Source organism: Eschrichtius robustus, chromosome 3, assembly GCF_028021215.1.
Source record: "Eschrichtius robustus isolate mEscRob2 chromosome 3, mEscRob2.pri, whole genome shotgun sequence".
Taxonomy (NCBI): Eukaryota; Metazoa; Chordata; class Mammalia; order Artiodactyla; family Eschrichtiidae; genus Eschrichtius; species Eschrichtius robustus.
The window spans coordinates 32,169,036-32,187,903 of NC_090826.1; the positions used below are offsets into that span (position 1 = coordinate 32,169,036).

Below are 18,868 nucleotides of genomic sequence, written 5' to 3' on the forward strand. Positions count from 1 at the left end.
CCCAGAAGATTTGATCTAAGACCCAGCACCAGATTACATTAGTTCTTTTTCTTCTTGAAAAAATGAAAATGATGAAGATAAAGTAAATTAGTTTGATGACAGCAATGAAACACGTGGATGGACAAAGAGCCTTCCTGAGCAGTTTTTCTGGGGAACAAATGAAGAGCTCGTTTCCAGCCCTATACCAGCAATACATAGGCAGGTTTAGGTCATGACTCCTTAACACAGCTTTAAATATACTGTATGTACACATACACACATATACATGGTTATTAATTAATTTATTCATTCATTGATATCAGAATCCCACAGCCAGCAAGTTTCTCTGAGACCATTTTGACCTTGGCTTATGTGCTCTACAAATCAGTATTATTTTCAAATCATTAACCAGAATTAACCAGAAGCCATTACCAGCTCAGTGACTTCCCCAGACACTCAGTTACCTAGCAGATCAGCTTTAATGATCTCAGGGTCCTTGGCCTAATTAGCTTATAGCATAGACCATGTTACCTTCCTCTGTTGCCATACAATGGCAACTACCAAGTCAGCATTTTTGAGAGAGACACCTCTTAATATTAATCAATCTTTAATTAAAACATTAAGATATGAGGGGAAAAAATATCAGCTTAATTTCAGAGGAAGCAGCTTAAAAACACAGATATAATTAATCTCTCTGCCAAGCACATATACCAGATCAAGATGTTTTACAGAAAAGCTTTCAGCAAATATATGTTTCTAGTATTTGGTTACGTGTATTTGTGAGCAAGGGAAGAAGATGATAAGAATTCAAAGAAATTGAACCTGTCTTAGGTCTTCTCCAGCTTGAATTCATTGCATCCATTCAAGTAAACCATTTAATATCTCTCTCATCTTGCAGTTCACTCCCAGAGGAAGAGCTCTGATTTGGGTCTAATTCTTTAAATTCAAACCTAACTTGTTTGTTTGTGATCAGTGATAAGAATTGCTTTAGTAACAAAATGAAAGAGTTTTCAAAAATCTCTTGACTCTGTATTACTTATTTTACCTCCTTTTCTAATATTGGAGAGAGGACCCCTACAGCAAGATTCCTTAGAGATTCAGCCCAGGGATCTGTTTCATAGAAATAGCTAAGCACCTTTGTGAAGTTGCTACTTTGTGAAAGTTGTGAAGTCATGCCATCCTAGAATTGGAAAGGCTACTCTTGGTGTTAAGTGAAAGCCCACATGGTCACTTTCTCAAGGATGTCTCCCCTGAACTTCCAGACCACATCAGGGCCCTTGACAGATGCTCTCATAGCACTGTTTGCTTTTCCTTCAGAGTACTTATTGCAATTGAATTAAAATGAATATCTGTCTCCTCTACTAGAACGTAGGCTCCTGATCATGTCTTGCTCATCACTCTCTCCCTTAGTGTCTGGCATAGTTTAGGGCACATAGTAGATCCCAATAAATATTTGTTGAACAAATGAAAAGAATCAGGGCTACACCTTGTGGAATTACTTGCCTTAAGAGGACGGGAAGAGGAGCCCAAAGACACAAAAGAAGGACTGGCTAGAAAGGTACCATCAGTATAGCACAGTGTCATGGAAGCCAAAAGAAGAGTCGCAATAAGGGAGGACCAATACTTACTTTCTCACCGCTGCTTATCCTTAATCCCGTACAGTCTGACCCAGCCCCCATCACTGCACTGAAACCATTCTTTCGGAAGTACTCACTGACGTCCTAGTTGCCAAGGCTAGTGGCCTTGTCTAACTCATTGTCTTCCTCATTCCTTGTGCACCATTTAACATCATATCTTCTTTCTTAAAACCCTCCTGTCCATTTACTTTCCTGACCTTGTGCTCTCTCCATTTTCTTCTCTGGCTGCTCGTCTGCTTTCTGTTTTGGTTTGTCTTTCTACCTCCCCAACATGTGGTGCCTGAAATCCCGTCATCTGCCCTCTTCTCCCCTCTCTCCACACTCAGCCCCAGGATGTCCAACCCCTCACTGTTCTACAAGAGAAGGTTTCCACGTGTCTATCTCTGCCCTGAACTTCAGTCTTTCTGGACACCTCCACATGGGTAGCCTTTGAGTCCCTCACACTCAGTATGCTCCACATGGAATGTGCTGTCTCCTTCAGTATTTTCTTCCTCTCTGCTGCTGTTTTATAGTACTACTGTGCCCTCAGTCATCCAAGAGTAATATGACAGCCTTATTTTAAATTTATTTTTCCCCCTAACCTCTACCTTCTATCGGATCAGTTGTAAAGTCCAAATCGTCTGCCTCTGCAATTTCTTTACCGCCCCCTTCCTCAGTTTCACGAGTCCGGGCTTTTGTTACCTGTTACCTAAACTGTGTAACCCTCCTAGCTGATTGTTCCACCTTCCATCTTCCCCAACTACGCTCTGTTCTATACATATTGATACCAGGGCAGTATCAGCAGACCTAGGCTCAAATCTTAAGAGCTTAGGTGTTTAATAGCTGTGTTTCTTTGGAAAAGTAAGTTTAGCACCCCAAGCGTCATTTGTAAATTAAGGATTTGGATTTTTTTAATGCAATAATATATATTAAACGGCAGTTGAATGAGCAGCCAGGCTCAAATTCTTAGGAAACTTTCCACACACCGCTCAATAACTCGCATGACCCCCTGGTAAGTTAAATAAGTAAGTCTTGGTGTAGTCATGGTGTTCTGAATAAAGCAAAAGTTCATGCTTGGCATTCAAGGGCCTTCGTGAACTGGCCTTGAGCTACTTAACATTCTGATCTTTCATTTTTCCCTTGCATATATCCTATAACTTAAACCATGATAACCTTGAATTTGCTTCTTTAGGGTCCCTACCTCTTTAGGTTTCCTGCCTCTAGTCCTTCACTTAGAAATCCTTTCTTTACTGTCTCTGTATATCCAGATCCTAATGAGTAAACGTGATTCCCTCCGTAATCCCCTGCTTTCCTTCCTCCCACTCTTCTGTTAGGCCTTTTCTCACTTACAAAGCCCTCTGCTTTTGTCATCACTACTGTCTTGGGGAGTGGCTAAAGAGGGATTAATACACTGTCTTTTGGAAAGTCTACAAGCAGGAAAGGGCTTACAGAGGTCATGAGAGTTCCTGAAGAGTGTGTGGAAAGTTTTCTCATGAGTTCAAAAATACACAAGAACTCAAAGAGCATCAAAATCCTTAGTGTCCCATTTAAAGCAAGCTTCACATCATGCTGCATTGCTTAATGAGCCACTCTGTAGCCATCTTTATGTAATAAAAGGATGGTAGTGACTGATGCCCAACAGGTTCAGACGAATACTGTGGAATTTCCACTTGCCACTAAATAAACGCTTGTAAAGTCTAGAGATCCTAAGATGAAAGGCATTTTGTAAATTTTAAATGTGCAAGATCCAACCAGTCTTCTGTCCCCTCCTCTAGTCAGCACTAATCCTCCGAGAGAGAGGTGGATGAAAAGGCAGTATAGAATCTGAGGAAGTGCGGATCTAGGGTCTCCAGATTTTCCTAGGAGGCTGGTGGTTTAAAAGTCTGGAGCAGACAAAGGCAAAGTGCCAAGTCCAAAACTTGGAAAGGGAGCTGTGTTAGGGTGTGAGGAGACTCCACCTTGCTGTTTTAATTAGGAGATAGCAGGAAGGGCCAGGATTGTTCTTTCTTCCAAGTTCACCAAAGGAAAATCTGACACCGATTCTGTTCTTAGGAATTTTGAAATGAGTAGAGAATTCTTTGAACTCTGTAATCAACTAATTGGAAACTAATTTGAAATTTGGCATCAGCACAGATATTTGTGTTATAGGAATGGGGGAAGCATCCAAAGGGGTGCTCCCTGTACTTCTCTTTTTAAAAGTTTACACACAGCATGTGAAATGAACAGATGCTTTTTTTTGTTGGAGCTGTCAGGGTAACAAGAAGTTGAAAGCTGTATCAGGTATTTATTTCAGTCACTGAGATGGCTATTGGCAGAGTTCCACATACCAAAACTAAGGAGAAACTCATGAACAGATTAAAAAAAAAAAAAAGACATGGAGGAAAGAGACTTTGTGCCTCCTTTCCTTCTAAACACAAACTGATGATTTTACACAAGGAGCGAAGTACTTTTTGCAGGGGAGGGGGGAGAATTGGCCAACTTTATGTAATCCTTTCCACAAGGCTGTGTTTGAATTTTGGGCTGTGTTTGAATTTGGGGGAGATTTATCTGTAATGGTCTCCTAATACACTAGTCAGAGAGTGTGACTTAAGCTGATAAGTAATTTGAATCTGAACTTCATAGTTGCTAAAATGCTCCACTTATTTATTTGTATTATAATATGGAGCATTGGCGAGAGTGGTGAGAATAAGGTAGATAGGTGTGGGGAGGGATTAAGAAAAGACTGAATTGACTGGCACCTGCCTTGGTGAGGAAACAGGAAAGGAATTTCTGGCCATGAAGTTTGTGATTCCACATCAATATCATTCTTCATAATAGAATAACCACCCACCCTTAGTCCAGAGCCAGAATTCCTCAGATTCTTCCAACCAGAGGGCCCCTGGCACATTAAACAGTCTGTTATGATATCTCAACACATAAGTGAGTGTATTTGGCCAGGGAGATTTGCTAGTGAAATTGATCTTGCCTTCCCTGGGTTTTTCCAGTTGTACTTAATAATTAAAGGAAAATTAAAACCCAGATTCCCTGAAACATAAAGTATCAGATCTGTAAGCTTATCAAGCCTTCCAGTCACATTGTGTTAGAGTTTGAAAGGACCTTAAAATTCATCTTGAACAAACTGTTAGAGGAATTGTAAATCTCGTTCCCCAAATCTCTGCCAAGTGATTGCTTGAATTTCTGCTCAGACACCTCCAGGGTCAGAAAAGTCATCCCTTTAGGGGACACCCTATTCTTTGAATAGCTGTGAGAAAGCTCTTTGTTGGTTTGACATCTGCCCTTGGATCTTAGTGTGCCAGCTTCAGTAGACATCCAGAACAAGCTTCCTTCCTCCCACTTCCCAGCCCTTTAGATACTTCATCGTATTGCTTGGAACCTTCTCTAGGTCAAGCATTCTTGGTTCTTTCTGCTGTTTGTTCCTCAGAGGACAGTTTTCTAGTGTCTTGCAGTATAGGACCAGGAGGACTCAGGATTCTGGGGCAGCTCCTTTAACAGTTTCAGAACTAAAGAATATTCAAGTTAGAAAGGCTGTCAAGACTCAATCTAGTCTGCACATCCTCCCTTTCAGTTACAGATAGAGTCTTCTGGATTTGAGTGGGCAGAAATTGATCAGCTTCAAAGTGAGAAATGAAGTGTAAGACATTTTGCCAGTCTTTTGGTTGCTTAATTCTGATCACAGGCTTCAGCTGACACTTCATTTTTGCCAAGGACCTCTCTGGCTCAAGTAAGCCTAAGGCTCAGCTTATCATTGCCAGATCTCCATACACCAACTATTGGCTTCACTTACTGTCTGTGTAAAGGACAGAAATAACTTTTCCATAAGTTTTACTACCTGTATTGACCACTTGGTCAATTCAGTAATTTTAATAGACTTTTTTTCCTTCATAAAATCAGAAAATGACCATAACAAAGGGAGCAGCATATTACATCCCTTCAGATATGCAGCTGCCTCTGGTGGACAATTTCGTGGGTTGCCCTTTGTACTTTAACAGTCACTAGGTGACTAGATGGCTTTTCTTTTCTTTTTATAAATTTATTTATTTATTTTTGGCGGCTTTGGGTCTTCGTTGCTGCGCACAGGCTTTCTCTAGTTGCGGAGAGCAGGGACTACTCTTCGTTGTGGTGTGTGGGCTTCTCATTGCAGTGGCTTCTCTTGTTGTGGAGCACGGGCTCTAGGCGGATGGGCATCAGTAGTTGTGGCTCGCGGGGTTGATGGCTTGCGGGCTCTAGAGCGCAGGCTCAGTAGTTGTGGCGCACGGGCTTAGTTGCTCCGCGGCATGTGGGATCTTTCCGGACGAGGGCTCGAACCCGTGTCCCCTGCATTGGCGGGCAGATTCTTAACTACTGCGCCACCAGGGAAGTGCTAGATGTCTTTTCTAAAAGCCAGAAAGCTGTGGACGGGATTGTGGGCCACTTTTCTCTAGTATTTTCCATCTTGAGACTTGAAATACCCATGCTTTTCAGCTGGCCCCAAGGAGCTCAGGTTTCCTTGGATGTGCCCAGCAATAAAGGAGCCCAGGTATTTGGGCGTGGGGCACTGCTGCCAGCATCTCCACCGTCGCGCAGCCCCCCAATTCCCTAGTCCTCAACACCATTCACATCTGTGGGCAAAGAAATCCTGGTGGGGGAATGGAACAAGACCTGACGTACGTGAGGAGCCGAAGAGAGAAGGTGCTGGAGTTTATCCAATAACTTGGTCCGAATTTAAGTGCCAGGTTTAAGGCTGGAGTGTTCTTGGGCCCGGCAGAGGCGCGCTAAAGGTGACATTGGAGGGACTAGGGACACCCCTTTGGTGGCAGAGCCGAATCCGGGAGCGATGCGGGCGGCATCGCTACCCTGCCGGCAGATGGGGCCCAGAGTGGCCCTCGCCAGAGCCGGCTGGCTGGGGGGCGGCGGGAGCGCCCCTTCTGGGTTCGCTCGCCCTTGGGCTAGGAGCCCGGCGGGTTGGTACGCGGCAGGGGCGGCGGGGGTGGCGGGGGCAGCGGGGGCCCGGCCCGCGGCAGGAGGGCGGGGCTTTCCTTTGTCAAGGGATTTGCGCGGCGCGGCCGAGACTCACGCGGGTGTCGCTCCCCGCCCCTCGCCCTCTCGGGGGGCGGGGCTCTCCCCCCGGCCCCGCGGGGCGCGGTGGGCGTGGGCCTGTGAGCCGAGCGGCCGGCGCCGGGCTCCCTCGCCAGGAGCCGCGCAGAAGCCCCTCCTTCGGTGCCTCGGCTTCCAATCGCCTCCGCCGCCCCCTCCTTCCCGCTCGGGCAGCTCCCCGCCGCGGCTCCGCCTCTGCCCTCCTCCCCTAGCTGTCCGCGTCGCGCTCCCCGGCGTCCAGCGGGGCTGCCCGGGCGGGGCGGCGCGGGGAAGGGGAGGAGAGCCGCCCGCCAGCCGAGCACTTCCAGCGAGCGGCGGGCGAGCGGGCCGCGCGGCGCGAGGGAGGAGGGCTCGCCCCCGCTCGGGCCGAGCGGAGCCTTTTGTTCCCAGCCAGAAGTTTGCATGCCGGGACCGTGACAGCTGCGGGCGGGGAGGACGGCGGGGCCGGCGGCGGCGGAGAATAGAGGCGGCTGCTTGACATGCAGCCCGCGGCGCGGCGGCTGCGGGCCGGGGACGGGAGGCGGCGCCCACAGCACGCGGGACTCATCTGCCGGAGGGACAAACTAACTTCCTGAGCGCGGGACCGGAGGCCGGCGCGGCCGGGAGCCACCTGCCAGCCTGCGGTGAGGCAACCCTGGCCCTCGGGGCGCGCGGCACGGCGCGGGGGAGCAGCGCTGAGCGAGCCCTTCCGAGTGACCCTCGGCCGCCGCTGCAGCCTGCCGGCCTCTGAAAGGCCCGGCGCCGGGCTCCACTCGCCTTGTTTGGCGGCCACGGCGCAGGGCTGTTCTGGGAGCCACAACAATGCCATGATGTTTTGGAGACAGGAAGCCCCAAGCTGGCCGCGAATGAAGGACTTCCTGTGTTTAAAGTTGCAGGAATATCCGCCGACCAGCCCAGTTCAAATGCAAACACCCGAACTAGGGAGGACGAATGGCTAATTCAGACCAGCTGCACTCTCCAGGGCTGGAACTGAGGATAAAATGAAAGGAATTCCTAGGAGCTTGGGCCATACTTGAAGACCAGAGGGGCTGTGCCATTGTTATTAAGGGACACAATCGATATAAATTCTCTGCTTCCAACTCTGCTTGGGTGAGAAGTGAGTGGAACTAGATATTGAATAAGACTTGTCAATATCAGATGATTTTTAACTGACTGAATTGGAAAGAGCAGTGCTCTTAAAAAAACAAAAAAGCCATAGAAGGAATTATTTTGTTTGTTGAATATATTATACCATTTATCTGCCTGCAACTATGAGGCTGCTAACCGGTGAGGAAAAAGCTGTTCTTCTTAGAGCGTCTCTCAGAATGGTTTCAAAGTGGGACTTCCAGGCCTTTCTGGAGGGAAGTTCCAATTGGTGGTTTGAGGTTACGAACATGTAAAAGGATTTTTAACTTATGCAGAATGCATTTTGGGGGAACCCGTGAGAAACTTTTTAAAGGTTGATGGTTCATCTTGTTTGAAAAATATGGGTAAGCCACTCAGCAGGCCAGACTGTTTAAGGCAGAACCCCATCTGCCTGGGGAAAGGAGAGGAAGAGGATGGCTATATAGAGGATTGCTATGTTCCGCAGCGATCTATATATGATACAATGAGGATAAATGAACAAATTGACCAGGGGTCAAAGCTTAATCAGACTTCAAAAAGCACCATGGAAAAGATAGAAGGAAGTAGTATATCCAGCAATGGTACATTAGGAGCAGCAGCTAATGTTTTTGAATCCAGAGCACCAGAAGGCAAAAAGTTGGATGAGAGAATAATATTTGATGCACTAAAGCTAAGCAGTGATGTGCAGAAGTCAGCACCTGTGCCACCCAGAAGGCGGCCAAATGCAGAACGCAAAGACAATGTTAACAGGAGATCATGGAAGTCCTTCATGCCACCGAATTTCCCAGAATTTGCAGAAAGGATGGAAGCTTCTCTCAGTGAGGTGTCCGAAGCTGGTGCTTCAAATCCTTGCTTGCAAGAGAAGAAGGAATCCAGTTCTGCATTAACAGAAAGTTCTGGTCATTTGGACCACAGGGAACCTCAGTCAGAGTCTGTAACTCTGGAACATGTGTCCAAATCCATAGGTATTCCAGAAGGGCAGGATGTGAAAAACTTAGATGGAGATTGCCAGGACTTCAGATTTCAGCAGCACAGTGAGATCTCTCCACGTGAATTCCAGCCTCTAGAGTCAGAAGCTGCAGCAGCAAGTGGTAACACAGATGTAACGCAGGAACACATATTCTCAAGTGCAACCTGGCCCAGAGCCATGAAAAGTTTGGCTAAGGGAGGCTTTGGCGAGAAGCAGCACCCCCTTCAGGACACAGGTTGCACTGTAGAAATGCCACCTCTCTCCCCTTGCCTGAGTGAAGAGCTGTTGGATCCAGAGTTGCATATTCTCATAACCCCCAGCCTGAGAGAGAAAACAGAGTCTGAGCTAAAGTTTGAGGAGGATGAGCGATGGATCATGATGGAGGCTGAGGAGGAGTGGGAGGAAGAGAAACTGTCAGAGAGAGGAAAGACTTTTCTAATGGCAGATGAGGAAAAGAACAGCCTGGCAGATGTTTTCAAAGAAAGAGAGCAAGCAAACACTGTAGCAGTGGTGGAGGAAGGAGCCGACTGCTCAGCTGCTGTCTTGGGGACTTTTGACCCCCTAGCTCTTGGTCAGATCTGTTGCTCTGATGACCCACAGCCAGCTAAGAACCTTTTGGCGTCTGTTCTCAAGGATGCATCTCTTGATTACAGTTGTGTTCTAACAGGTGAGAGTGCTGTAGGAGAACTGAGAAACAGAACTGCTCAGGGGCTAGAGGGTCTCGTTTCAGATTTAGAATGCACTGTTGGTCCTGCCAGTTCAGAGCAGCTCTCTGACACAGATTCAGTGCAGATGTTTCTTGAACTTGAAAAGGAGTGTTTATGTGAAGAAGGAGTAACTCCTTTAGTTGAGCTGGAGACTCAAGCCTCTTCTGAAGGGCTGGCCCCATCCCAGGATGCAGAAAATTCACTTGTAATTAGTCATTTTCCAGGGGCTGCCTTAGAAAAGGAGCATCTAGGCCTTTTAAATGTAAGAGCAAAGGACTCTGATCCTGGGTTGGATTGTGACTATTTTAATGCCCTGGATTCTTCTCAGGTGCCTAATACTTTGCAACTTACTGCCTACTCTGATACCGTGAGGGACGCTTCCACTGTTAGTGAGGAGGAGGGTGAAAAAGTGCCTTTTAGCCCCGAGACTGCAGGGGAATTTAACTTTAGACACCCGGCTGATCTGGAGTCACCAGGAAAGCCAGACCCAGGAGGATTGTCCAACTCTGATCACAGGGCTTCTCATGAAGAAAATGTATCAGGCTTTGAAGCCAAGCTGGCCAAAGAAAATGGCAGTTTGTCCCAGCTGGACTGTAGTGAAGTTGAGGGGGATGCCGAGGAGTGTGTGGAGAGAGTCCCTCTCAGTTCTGCTGTTAGCTGTGAACTGATAGATGTTACCTCAGGATCTGAAGTAGAGGCGTTACTATATGATTCACATTTACTAACAGATGAGATTCATTGGGAAGGTGAGAAAGGAGCTATTAATCAAGGAAATAACAGTCTGACTTCCTTGGGAGATGTGGACCTTTGTGAATTGTTGTCCGTGGAAGGAGCTTGTGATGAGGATGGTGAAGCACAGGCACTGGGTTATGATGCCAGCCTGGAGGACCGAGCCCCAGCACATCTTCCTAGAGACCTCCCAGAGTGGGTCTCCCAGGATCTCCAGAGGAAGTCCCCAGAGTCGGAGATCCTGAGTCTGCACCTGCAGGTTGGAGGACTGGGACATAGCAGAGATGGAGTGGAAGCTGTGAATGACATAAAGCCCAAGCTGAATGTGGCCTCATTGGAGGGAGGGGAAACAGAAATGAGAGATTCAGATGCATTGCTAAATATCCTTCTGGAGGAACAAGTTACCAAGGCTAGTGATACGGAACCAATTTTGGAGGAATGGATACCCATCCCACAAAAGCCTGACCCAACTGCTGCAGTGCCCACTGTAGAAGAAGATGCCCTAGATGCTGCAGTGCCTGCCCCAGAGGGAACTGCTGTAGCAGCTCTTACAGTGCCCTTCCCAGAGGAGGATGTACCTGTTGTTCCAGTGGCCACCATGGAGGCACATGTCCCAGCTGCTGCAGTGTCAGCCACAGAGAGGGCTGCTGCCCCAGCTGCTGCAGTGCCTCCTCCTGAGGGGACTGCTCCACCTGCTCCAGTGGCCATCACAGAGGAGGATGTACTAGCTGTTGCAGAATCCTCCCTGGAGGGGACTGCCCCAGCTGCTGCAGTGTCCACCCGAGAGGAGCCTGTAGCCCCCACTACTGCAGTGCCCACCCCAGAGGAGCCTGTAGCCCCCACTACTGCAGTGCCCACCCCAGAGGAGCCTGCTGCACCTGCTGCTGCAGTGCCCACTCGAGAGGAGCCTGCAGCTCCCACTGCTGCAGTGCCCACCCCAGAGGAGCCTGTAGCCCCCACTACTGCAGTGCCCACCCCAGAGGAGCTTGCCGCACCCGCTGCTGCAGTGCCCACCCCAGAGGAGCCTGCTGCCCCAGCTGCTGCAGTGCCCACCACAGGGGAACTTTCAGCTCCCACTACTGTGGTGCCCACCCCAGGGGAGCCTGCCGCCCCAGCTGCTGCAGTGCCCACTCGAGAGGAGCCTGCACCTCCCACTACTGTGGTGCCCACCCCAGAGGAGCCTGCAGCCCCAGCTGCTGCAGTGCCCACCCCAGGGGAGCCTGCAGCCCCAGCTGCTGCAGTGCCCACCCCAGAGGAGCCTGCAGCCCCAGCTGCTGCAGTGCCCACCCCAGGGGAGCCTGCAGCCCCAGCTGCTGCAGTGCCCACCCCAGGGGAGCCTGCAGCCCCAGCTGCTGCAGTGCCCACCACAGGGGAGCCTGCAGCCCCAGCTGCTGCAGTGCCCACCGCAGGGGAGCCTGCAGCCCCAGCTGCTGCAGTGCCCACCCCAGGGGAGCCTGCAGCCCCAGCTGCTGCAGTGCCCACCCCAGGGGAGCCTGCAGCCCCAGCTGCTGCAGTGCCCACCCCAGGGGAGCCTGCAGCCCCAGCTGCTGCAGTGCCCACCCCAGGGGAGCCTGCAGCCCCAGCTGCTGCAGTGCCCACCCCAGGGGAGCCTGCAGCCCCAGCTGCTGCAGTGCCCACCCCAGGGGAGCCTGCAGCCCCAGCTGCTGCAGTGCCCACCCCAGGGGAGCCTGCAGCCCCAGCTGCTGCAGTGCCCACCCGAGGGGAGCCTGCAGCCCCAGCTGCTGCAGTGCCCACCCCAGGGGAGCTTGCAGCCCCAGCTGCTGCAGTGCCCACCCCAGGGGAGCCTGCCGCCCCAGCTGCTGCAGTGCCCACCCCAGGGGAGTTTGCAGCCCCAGCTGCTGCAGTGCCCACCTCAGGGGAGCCTGCCGTCCCAACTGCTGCAGTGCCCACCCCAGGGGAGTTTGCAGCCCTAGCTGCTGCAGTGGCCACCCCAGAGGAGCCTGCCACCCCAGCTGCTGCAGTGCCCACCCCAGAGGAGCCTGCCACCCCAGCTGCTGCAGTGCCCACCCCTGGGGAGTTTGCAGCCCTAGCTGCTGCAGTGTCCACCCCAGGGGAGCCTGTCACCCCAGCTGCTGCAGTGCCCACCCCAGGGGAGGCTGCCGCCCCAGCTGCTGCAGTGCCCACCCCAGGGGAGCCTGCCGCCCCCGCTGCTGCAGTGCCCACCGCAGGGGAGCCTGCCGCCCCTGCTGCTGCAGTGCCCACCCCAGGGGAGCCTGCAGCCCCCGCTGCTGCGGTGCCCACCCCAGGGGAGCCTGCCGCCGCTGCTGCTGCGGTGCCCACCCCAGGGGAGCCTGCAGCCCCAGCTGCTGCGGTGCCCACCCCACGGGAGCCTGCCGCCCCAGCTGCTGCGGTGCCCACCCCAGGGGAGTTTGCAGCCCCAGCTGCTGCGGTGCCCACCCCAGGGGAGCCTGCAGCCCCAGCTGCTGCAGTGCCCACCCCAGGGGAGCCTGTCGCCCCAGCTGCTGCAGTGCCCACCCCAGGGGAGCCTGTCGCCCCAGCTGCTGCAGTGCCCACCCCAGGGGAGCCTGTCGCCCCAGCTGCTGCAGTGCCCACCCCAGGGGAGGCTGCCGCCCCAGCTGCTGCAGTGCCCACCCCAGGGGAGCCTGCCGCCCCCGCTGCTGCAGTGCCCACCGCAGGGGAGCCTGCCGCCCCTGCTGCTGCAGTGCCCACCCCAGGGGAGCCTGCTGCCCCCACTGCTGCAGTGCCCACCCCAGGGGAGCCTGCCGCCCCGGCTGCTGCAGTGCCTGCTGTGGAGGAAGTGTTCCCTGCTGGCGTACCCTTCCAGGGAGATACTGCCCATACTGACTCAGTGCCTGTCTTAGAAGAAGGAAGTCCTGTTCTAGAGGAGGCTTCCCCTGCTGGAATGTGGATCAAGGAGGACCTTGATTCCCCAGCATTTGCAATGAAAGAGGTGACTGGCACAGTGCTGCATGGGAAAGTGCCTCTGGCTGCAGTTGATGGATTAAATTCAAATGAGGTAATTGTTGCTCATATTGTTGGGGAAGGATCTGGAGAGTAAAGTGAGATTTGCAAGTTCTCTGACTTGGTGGTGATTAGAAAGGGCACAGATTGTTCTTTCTTTGGTTCTCTTTGGGGTGTCTGGGCTTTTCTGGTCTTTTTTGGTCTTTTTATTGAGTTTATGGGGAAAATGTGTTTTTTATCTGCTGAAAAACTTTATAATTCAGACTCTCTCATTGTTTTTAATTCGGACATAAGCAAAACCCAAAGAAAACAGGGATGTAAACAGTTTTTGGCTTACATTTTGAAAAAGATTATTAACAGGAAAGGGTGATTCTGCTTTTGAATTTCACAGTAAGCATGTTCTTCCCTAAATCAAGAGGCTGCTTATTCATCGATGATGTCAGCAGTCAGGTAGAAGCTAGAATGTGGACTTTGGAGTGAGACCTGGAGTACTTTTTAACCACTCTGAGACAGTTAAATGTCCTGAGGCTCCAGTTTCTTCATTTGTTAAGGCAGAAGAACCCTGTGAGGGTTGTGAGGATAAAATGAGATAATCCATTCAATGCATCAAACATAGAAGATTTCAATTACTATCAATATGCTCCCCCCTTTCCCTTATTTATTTATTTATTTATTTATTTATTTATTTATTTATTTATTTATTTATTTATGGCTGCCGTTGGGTCTTTGTTGCTGCTCACGGGCTTTCTCTAGTTGCAGCGAGCGGGGGCTACTCTTCATTGTGGTGGCTTCTCTTGTTGTGGAGCACGGGCTCTAGGCGCACGGGCTTCAGTAGTTGTGGCACATGGGCTCAGTAGTTGTGGTTCGCGGGCTCTAGAGCGCAGGCTCAGTAGCTGTGGCGCAGGGGCTTAGTTGCTCCACGGCATGTGGGATCTTCCCGGACCAGGGCTCGTGTCTCCTGCCTTGCCAGGCGGATTCTTAACCACTGAGCCACCAGGGAAGCACCCCCACCCCCTTTCCCTTTCAAATAGATATTTTGGTTAGTTGGAAGAATTCACCAAGGCGGGTTGGGGGAAAGCCATATATAGATGTGTGAATAACAGTTTTTTAATACAAATGTGTGTTTTTAAAAGCCTAATAAGGCACAGTAATATTTATGAAAAAGAGGCATTTTAGTCCTCTTGTCAAACTTTGTATCCTGAAGCAGTCACTTTTCCTTTCCTGGACCTCTTGTTTCTTAATCCATAAAATAAGAATTGGGCTGATGTCCTCCTGGGTCTCTCTTAGCTCCAGGATTTTGAGACTCCTGATGTTAGAAAACAGAATGTGTTGTGAACCCTTTTCCCAGGTTTCCTATCCTTGAGCATTCTTAGTCAAAGGATTTTGAGAGTGGCAGCTTTCTACAGTTCACTGTCCTGTCGTCATTTGGTCGCTGGTAAGGAGTGAAGGAGTTAGAAGTTTAGTCAAATACAGTCAGGGGTTACTGAGTGAGGAGGTGGTTTTGATTTTACACCATCCCCGGGACCCAAAACAGTGCCTTCTTCGTAGTATGCCTTCCCTGTTGCAAGTGGATGAATATTAATCTCCTGAATATCCATGGATGCTGCAAGAAAGATGGGTTCACCCCATTGCAGAACCTTTCAGGGCAGCCTTAGCTAGAGGACCAATTAAACATGCAGCTGCCAGCAATGAAAAATCATCTTGATTGTAGGCTATAAGCCGTCAACTGTGCCACAGATCCTCCTGCTTAGCTGAGTGGTGGTAGTGTCACCTGGGCTTCACCAATTATTTTGTAATTAGGCATCCCATCAAATTAGAATGCATCACCTTTCAGATTGAGGGATTTGATTCAGTTTTCTGAGTTTTACTGAATTTGGGATTGACACTAAGATCCCAGCAACCTATCCAAAGTCACCAGCATTCTTGATTATACAGAATATTTCTAGTATAAAGCCTACAACACTAATCAATGAAATATAGGGATTACATTATAAAGAGCCAGGCAAATCTGCATAAAGGAAGACTATTCAGAGAAACTCTTAATATCAGTCTCTGGGATCTCTGTTTCCCCATCTACAAAATGAGTAGGTGGGGCTAGGTAATCTCTAAGGATCCTTCCAGCTACAGGAGGTTGTCATTTTATGAAATATTGCCTGATATAAATGACAGGAGAAGGAAATAGTATCCCAGCTGCAAAATCTGTGATTTAAAATGAACTGCTTTAGATCGTCTCTGCACGTGTATGTACAAATGTACACATGTATACATGGTTAAAATAGATATAAGCTTTCCAATAGCAGTCACAAGAAGGTTTGATTGAGGAAACAAAAGGCCAGAACTTGCTTGCTATTTCTGTAGTGGGATCCTAGGCCCACTAAGAACAATATGTGGTTATTTAAGCCCTCTCCTCATGTATAGACTTCCTTAGTCTTATTTCCAGTCGTTGGTTCAATGGAAGAAAAAAACGTTTTGTATAAAACAGTGGTTCTATAAAATTAAAATTTGCCAAGAAAGTCTTTTTAAGCAAAAATTGGGGAGCCCCGCAACTTCAGTTCAGTGTTTGAATACTCAGCTGATCAGCAGAACTTTTATGGATTTGTTTGCTTTCTCTAATACCATTTCTATGCAAGGGTTCATTCATTTACTGGATAAATATTTATTGTGTAGCTACTCTGAGCCCGGCACTAGGGCTTCTGCAGTGAATAGCATCGGCATGGTCCCTGCCCTTGTGGAACTTATACTGTAGTAGGGGAGGCAGACATTAAGCAAAAATGACAAAAATACATGCTTACAAATGTGGCAAATGCTTTGAATAAAAAAATAAAGGTTATGATGAGAAACAATAGGGGTATTTAACTTCAATTGTGGTGTCAGGGAAGGAATTTTAAAACTAAAACCTGAAGGATAAGTTACTTAGTTACTTAGAGAGTCAGAGGGAAGAGCATTCCAGACAAAGGAAATGGTAACTGGGAAGAGCTTGGCATGTTAGAACTAAAAGAAAGCCAAGTGGCTTGACCACAGTGAGCAAGGGTTCCGGAAGAGTGCCTTGCAGTAAACCTGCAGTTAGGAAGGGGCCAGATGATGCAGCAGCTGAGAAAGAAGTCCTCAAAAGGATTTCTACCTTAAGAGCCATAAGAAGCTATTGAAAGATTTTAAGTAAGGGAGTGAAATGATTTCATTTATGTTTTTTAAAAGGTGACTCTCAGCTTAAAGATAGAGAAAACTGGTTCACACTGACAGTAAACATTCTCAACATTATCCGGGGTTTATAAATCTCAGATTTCTTTTGTCTTATATTTGTTAGTTCATATTATGATAATTGATGTGGAATACAGAAAACACAGAATGGTTTGCAACTTACAAAAAAAAATCACACTGGCTCCTGTGTTTAGAGTGGATTGCAGGGGATCAAGGACAGAGTAAAGAAGCCTGCTAGATTACTGCAATTGTCCAGGTGGCTTGGACTAGAGAGATGTCAGTGGATTTGAAGACAATTGGATGGATCTAAGATACAGTTTGGAGGCAGAATCAATAAGACCTGATAATGGCTTTCATATTGGGAGGGAGTGAGGGGGAGTTATCAAGGATGGCTTCTAGTTCTGGTTTGCACAACTGAGTGGATGGGTGTTGGAGGGTGGAGGGAACAAAAAGTACTCATTAAACCGAGAAGGCATCTTGAGACCAAAAAAGGAGGCAGGTAGCTCCATATAATCAATGGATCAGTTTATTGTAGGGTAACTTACAGTCAGGGTGGGATCAGACAGACAACAACCCGAAGCATTTGCAGCTGCACTCTGCACCACCCAGGGGGCCACTGGGACAATTCTACAGTTAACCTAGGGTCTGGGGTTTATGGGGTGGGGGCAGCAGGTGCTTGGAAACAGGACGTGCATTCCTAAGTCAAGATTTATGAATGAGTACTAGTCTCATGGGCGCCAGGAATATATGTCAGCGAAGGTTTTCATCATTGTTTGGGGACTAACAAAACATAGGGGCTACTGGGTCCTGATGATTATTAAACAATATCTATTATCTACAAAGCCCGTGACAACAGAGAAGTGATTTACTGTACGGTACAGTCCTGGGTTGGGTCTGCAAAAGGACAGGAGAAGCTCTAAGGGCCCAAAATGGCGTCACTTATGCTCACAGCCATACAATGGGGGCAGTAGTAAATTGCTTAGGGAAGAACAGATTTGGGGGAGAGGAAATTAGCAGGTTCTGTTTTGGAATGGTTAAGTTCAAGATGCCTGTGATTCATTTGTATGGCAATATTAAGCAAGTAGTTGGATATCCAGATTTGAAATTCAGAAGATATATATATAAATTTTAGAGTGATGAGCATTTATCATGGTAAATATTTAAAGCCGTAGGAATGGATAGAATTGCCTAGAGGAGAGTGTGGAATGAGAAGAGGGCTCAGGACTGACATGCTACTCTTATCCCTATCCCCAAAGGCTAACATTTGGAGATCTAGAAGAGGAAGAGGGCAAAGGACATCAGAAAAGGATCAGTCAGGATGCAAACTGGGAGACTGTGGTGTTACCAAAGATAAAAGCATTTGAAGAAGTTCTTCGGGAAGTTTTCTGTTTTCTGCCCCTGTTGCATCTTACAGCCTTGCAGTAATTTTTACTAGTGTTCTGCTCTGGGAAATGTCTGCCAGCACTGGTTAGTTAATAACATGGCACAGTCCCATTGAAATAGTAAGGAGTAGGAATTTAATGTATCTTAAAAGCACTGGTTTTGCACAACAACTTTACTTGGGAGTCGAGAGAAAGGAGCAAGTGTTTTCAAATTTACTTTCTTTAACATTCTGTTCACTGGTGTTCAATATAAGTATTTAAACAGTACTTAGTATCTAGAGGCACCTTCATATATTTTTAAACTTCTGAGGAAAAAAATGAGACAAATACCCATTCCCTGTCAACTTAATCCATAGAGTGGATATGGGAAATGAAGTAACCTCTAATGCTTCTATGTGAAATGTTCACGAACAAAGTAAATCCAAATTTTAAGAAAAGAATTCGCTCTGTTATATGAAAGAGATTGTTAAGCTATTTAAATTTTATTTTTGCTTTTCTGTGTCATTTACATCGATAGCCAGTAGAGCTTCTTGCCAGGAGAGGAGGTATTCTCTGTGTTGCCCAATACATTAGGCCCTAGCCACACGTGGCTGTTGACCCGATGAAATGTGGCTAGTGTGCTTGAGGAACTGAATTTCTAGTTAAAGAGCCACAGGTAGCTGTTGGCTACCATATTGGCACAACAGAGAAAAAATTAAATGTCAGTCATAGCATGAGACAGGATTTAATTACTGAGTAAAAGGGGACTCTTCGGTGTGGACTTGACATCTTCTCTCTGTACCTTAGGCATTTCTGCTTTCTTTGCCTTTCCAGCCCCTGCCCCACAGCCATTTTGTTGCACTCAAGCAGCTTAAGCCATAGGAGTTGTTTTTCCCCCCTCTGCTCTGATTTTTCTGCAGTGAAAACATCTTTAACACAAAATAGAATCATAGCACTTGCGTTCTCTGGGAACCATGCTGTCGGAGTAACAGTCATTTTTAGCTGAACTGCCTTGTAGTGTTGCCTAACAAAATATGGTGTAATCGGATTATAGTGTAAAATGAAGCCCACTGGTGAGTACCTGTATAACCTTCCTTTTTCAGTGTTCCCTGGAGCCTCTCCTCCCTGGTGACTCACTTGTTCAGCCACAGACCACTCTTGCTAGAATCAGTTTCCTAATCCTAGTGT

The 18,868-nt window shown here is 48.2% G+C and overlaps 1 protein-coding gene across 7 annotated transcripts in view; it reads left to right on the top strand.

Moving 5' to 3' along the window:
- Positions 1-18,868, top strand: part of MACF1 (microtubule actin crosslinking factor 1) — a 328,417-nt gene that overhangs the window by 255,434 nt on the left and 54,115 nt on the right. Inside the window, exon 1 of one of the 7 annotated variants that reach the window (XM_068539576.1) lies at positions 6,931-13,176. The exons of the other annotated variants lie outside the window; for them this stretch is intronic. Within the exon in view, the coding sequence (XP_068395677.1) occupies positions 8,134-13,176 (5,043 nt within the window). The 5' untranslated portion in view covers positions 6,931-8,133. Of the gene's footprint in view, positions 1-6,930; positions 13,177-18,868 lie in introns of those variants that run through there. 7 annotated transcript variants of the gene reach the window in all.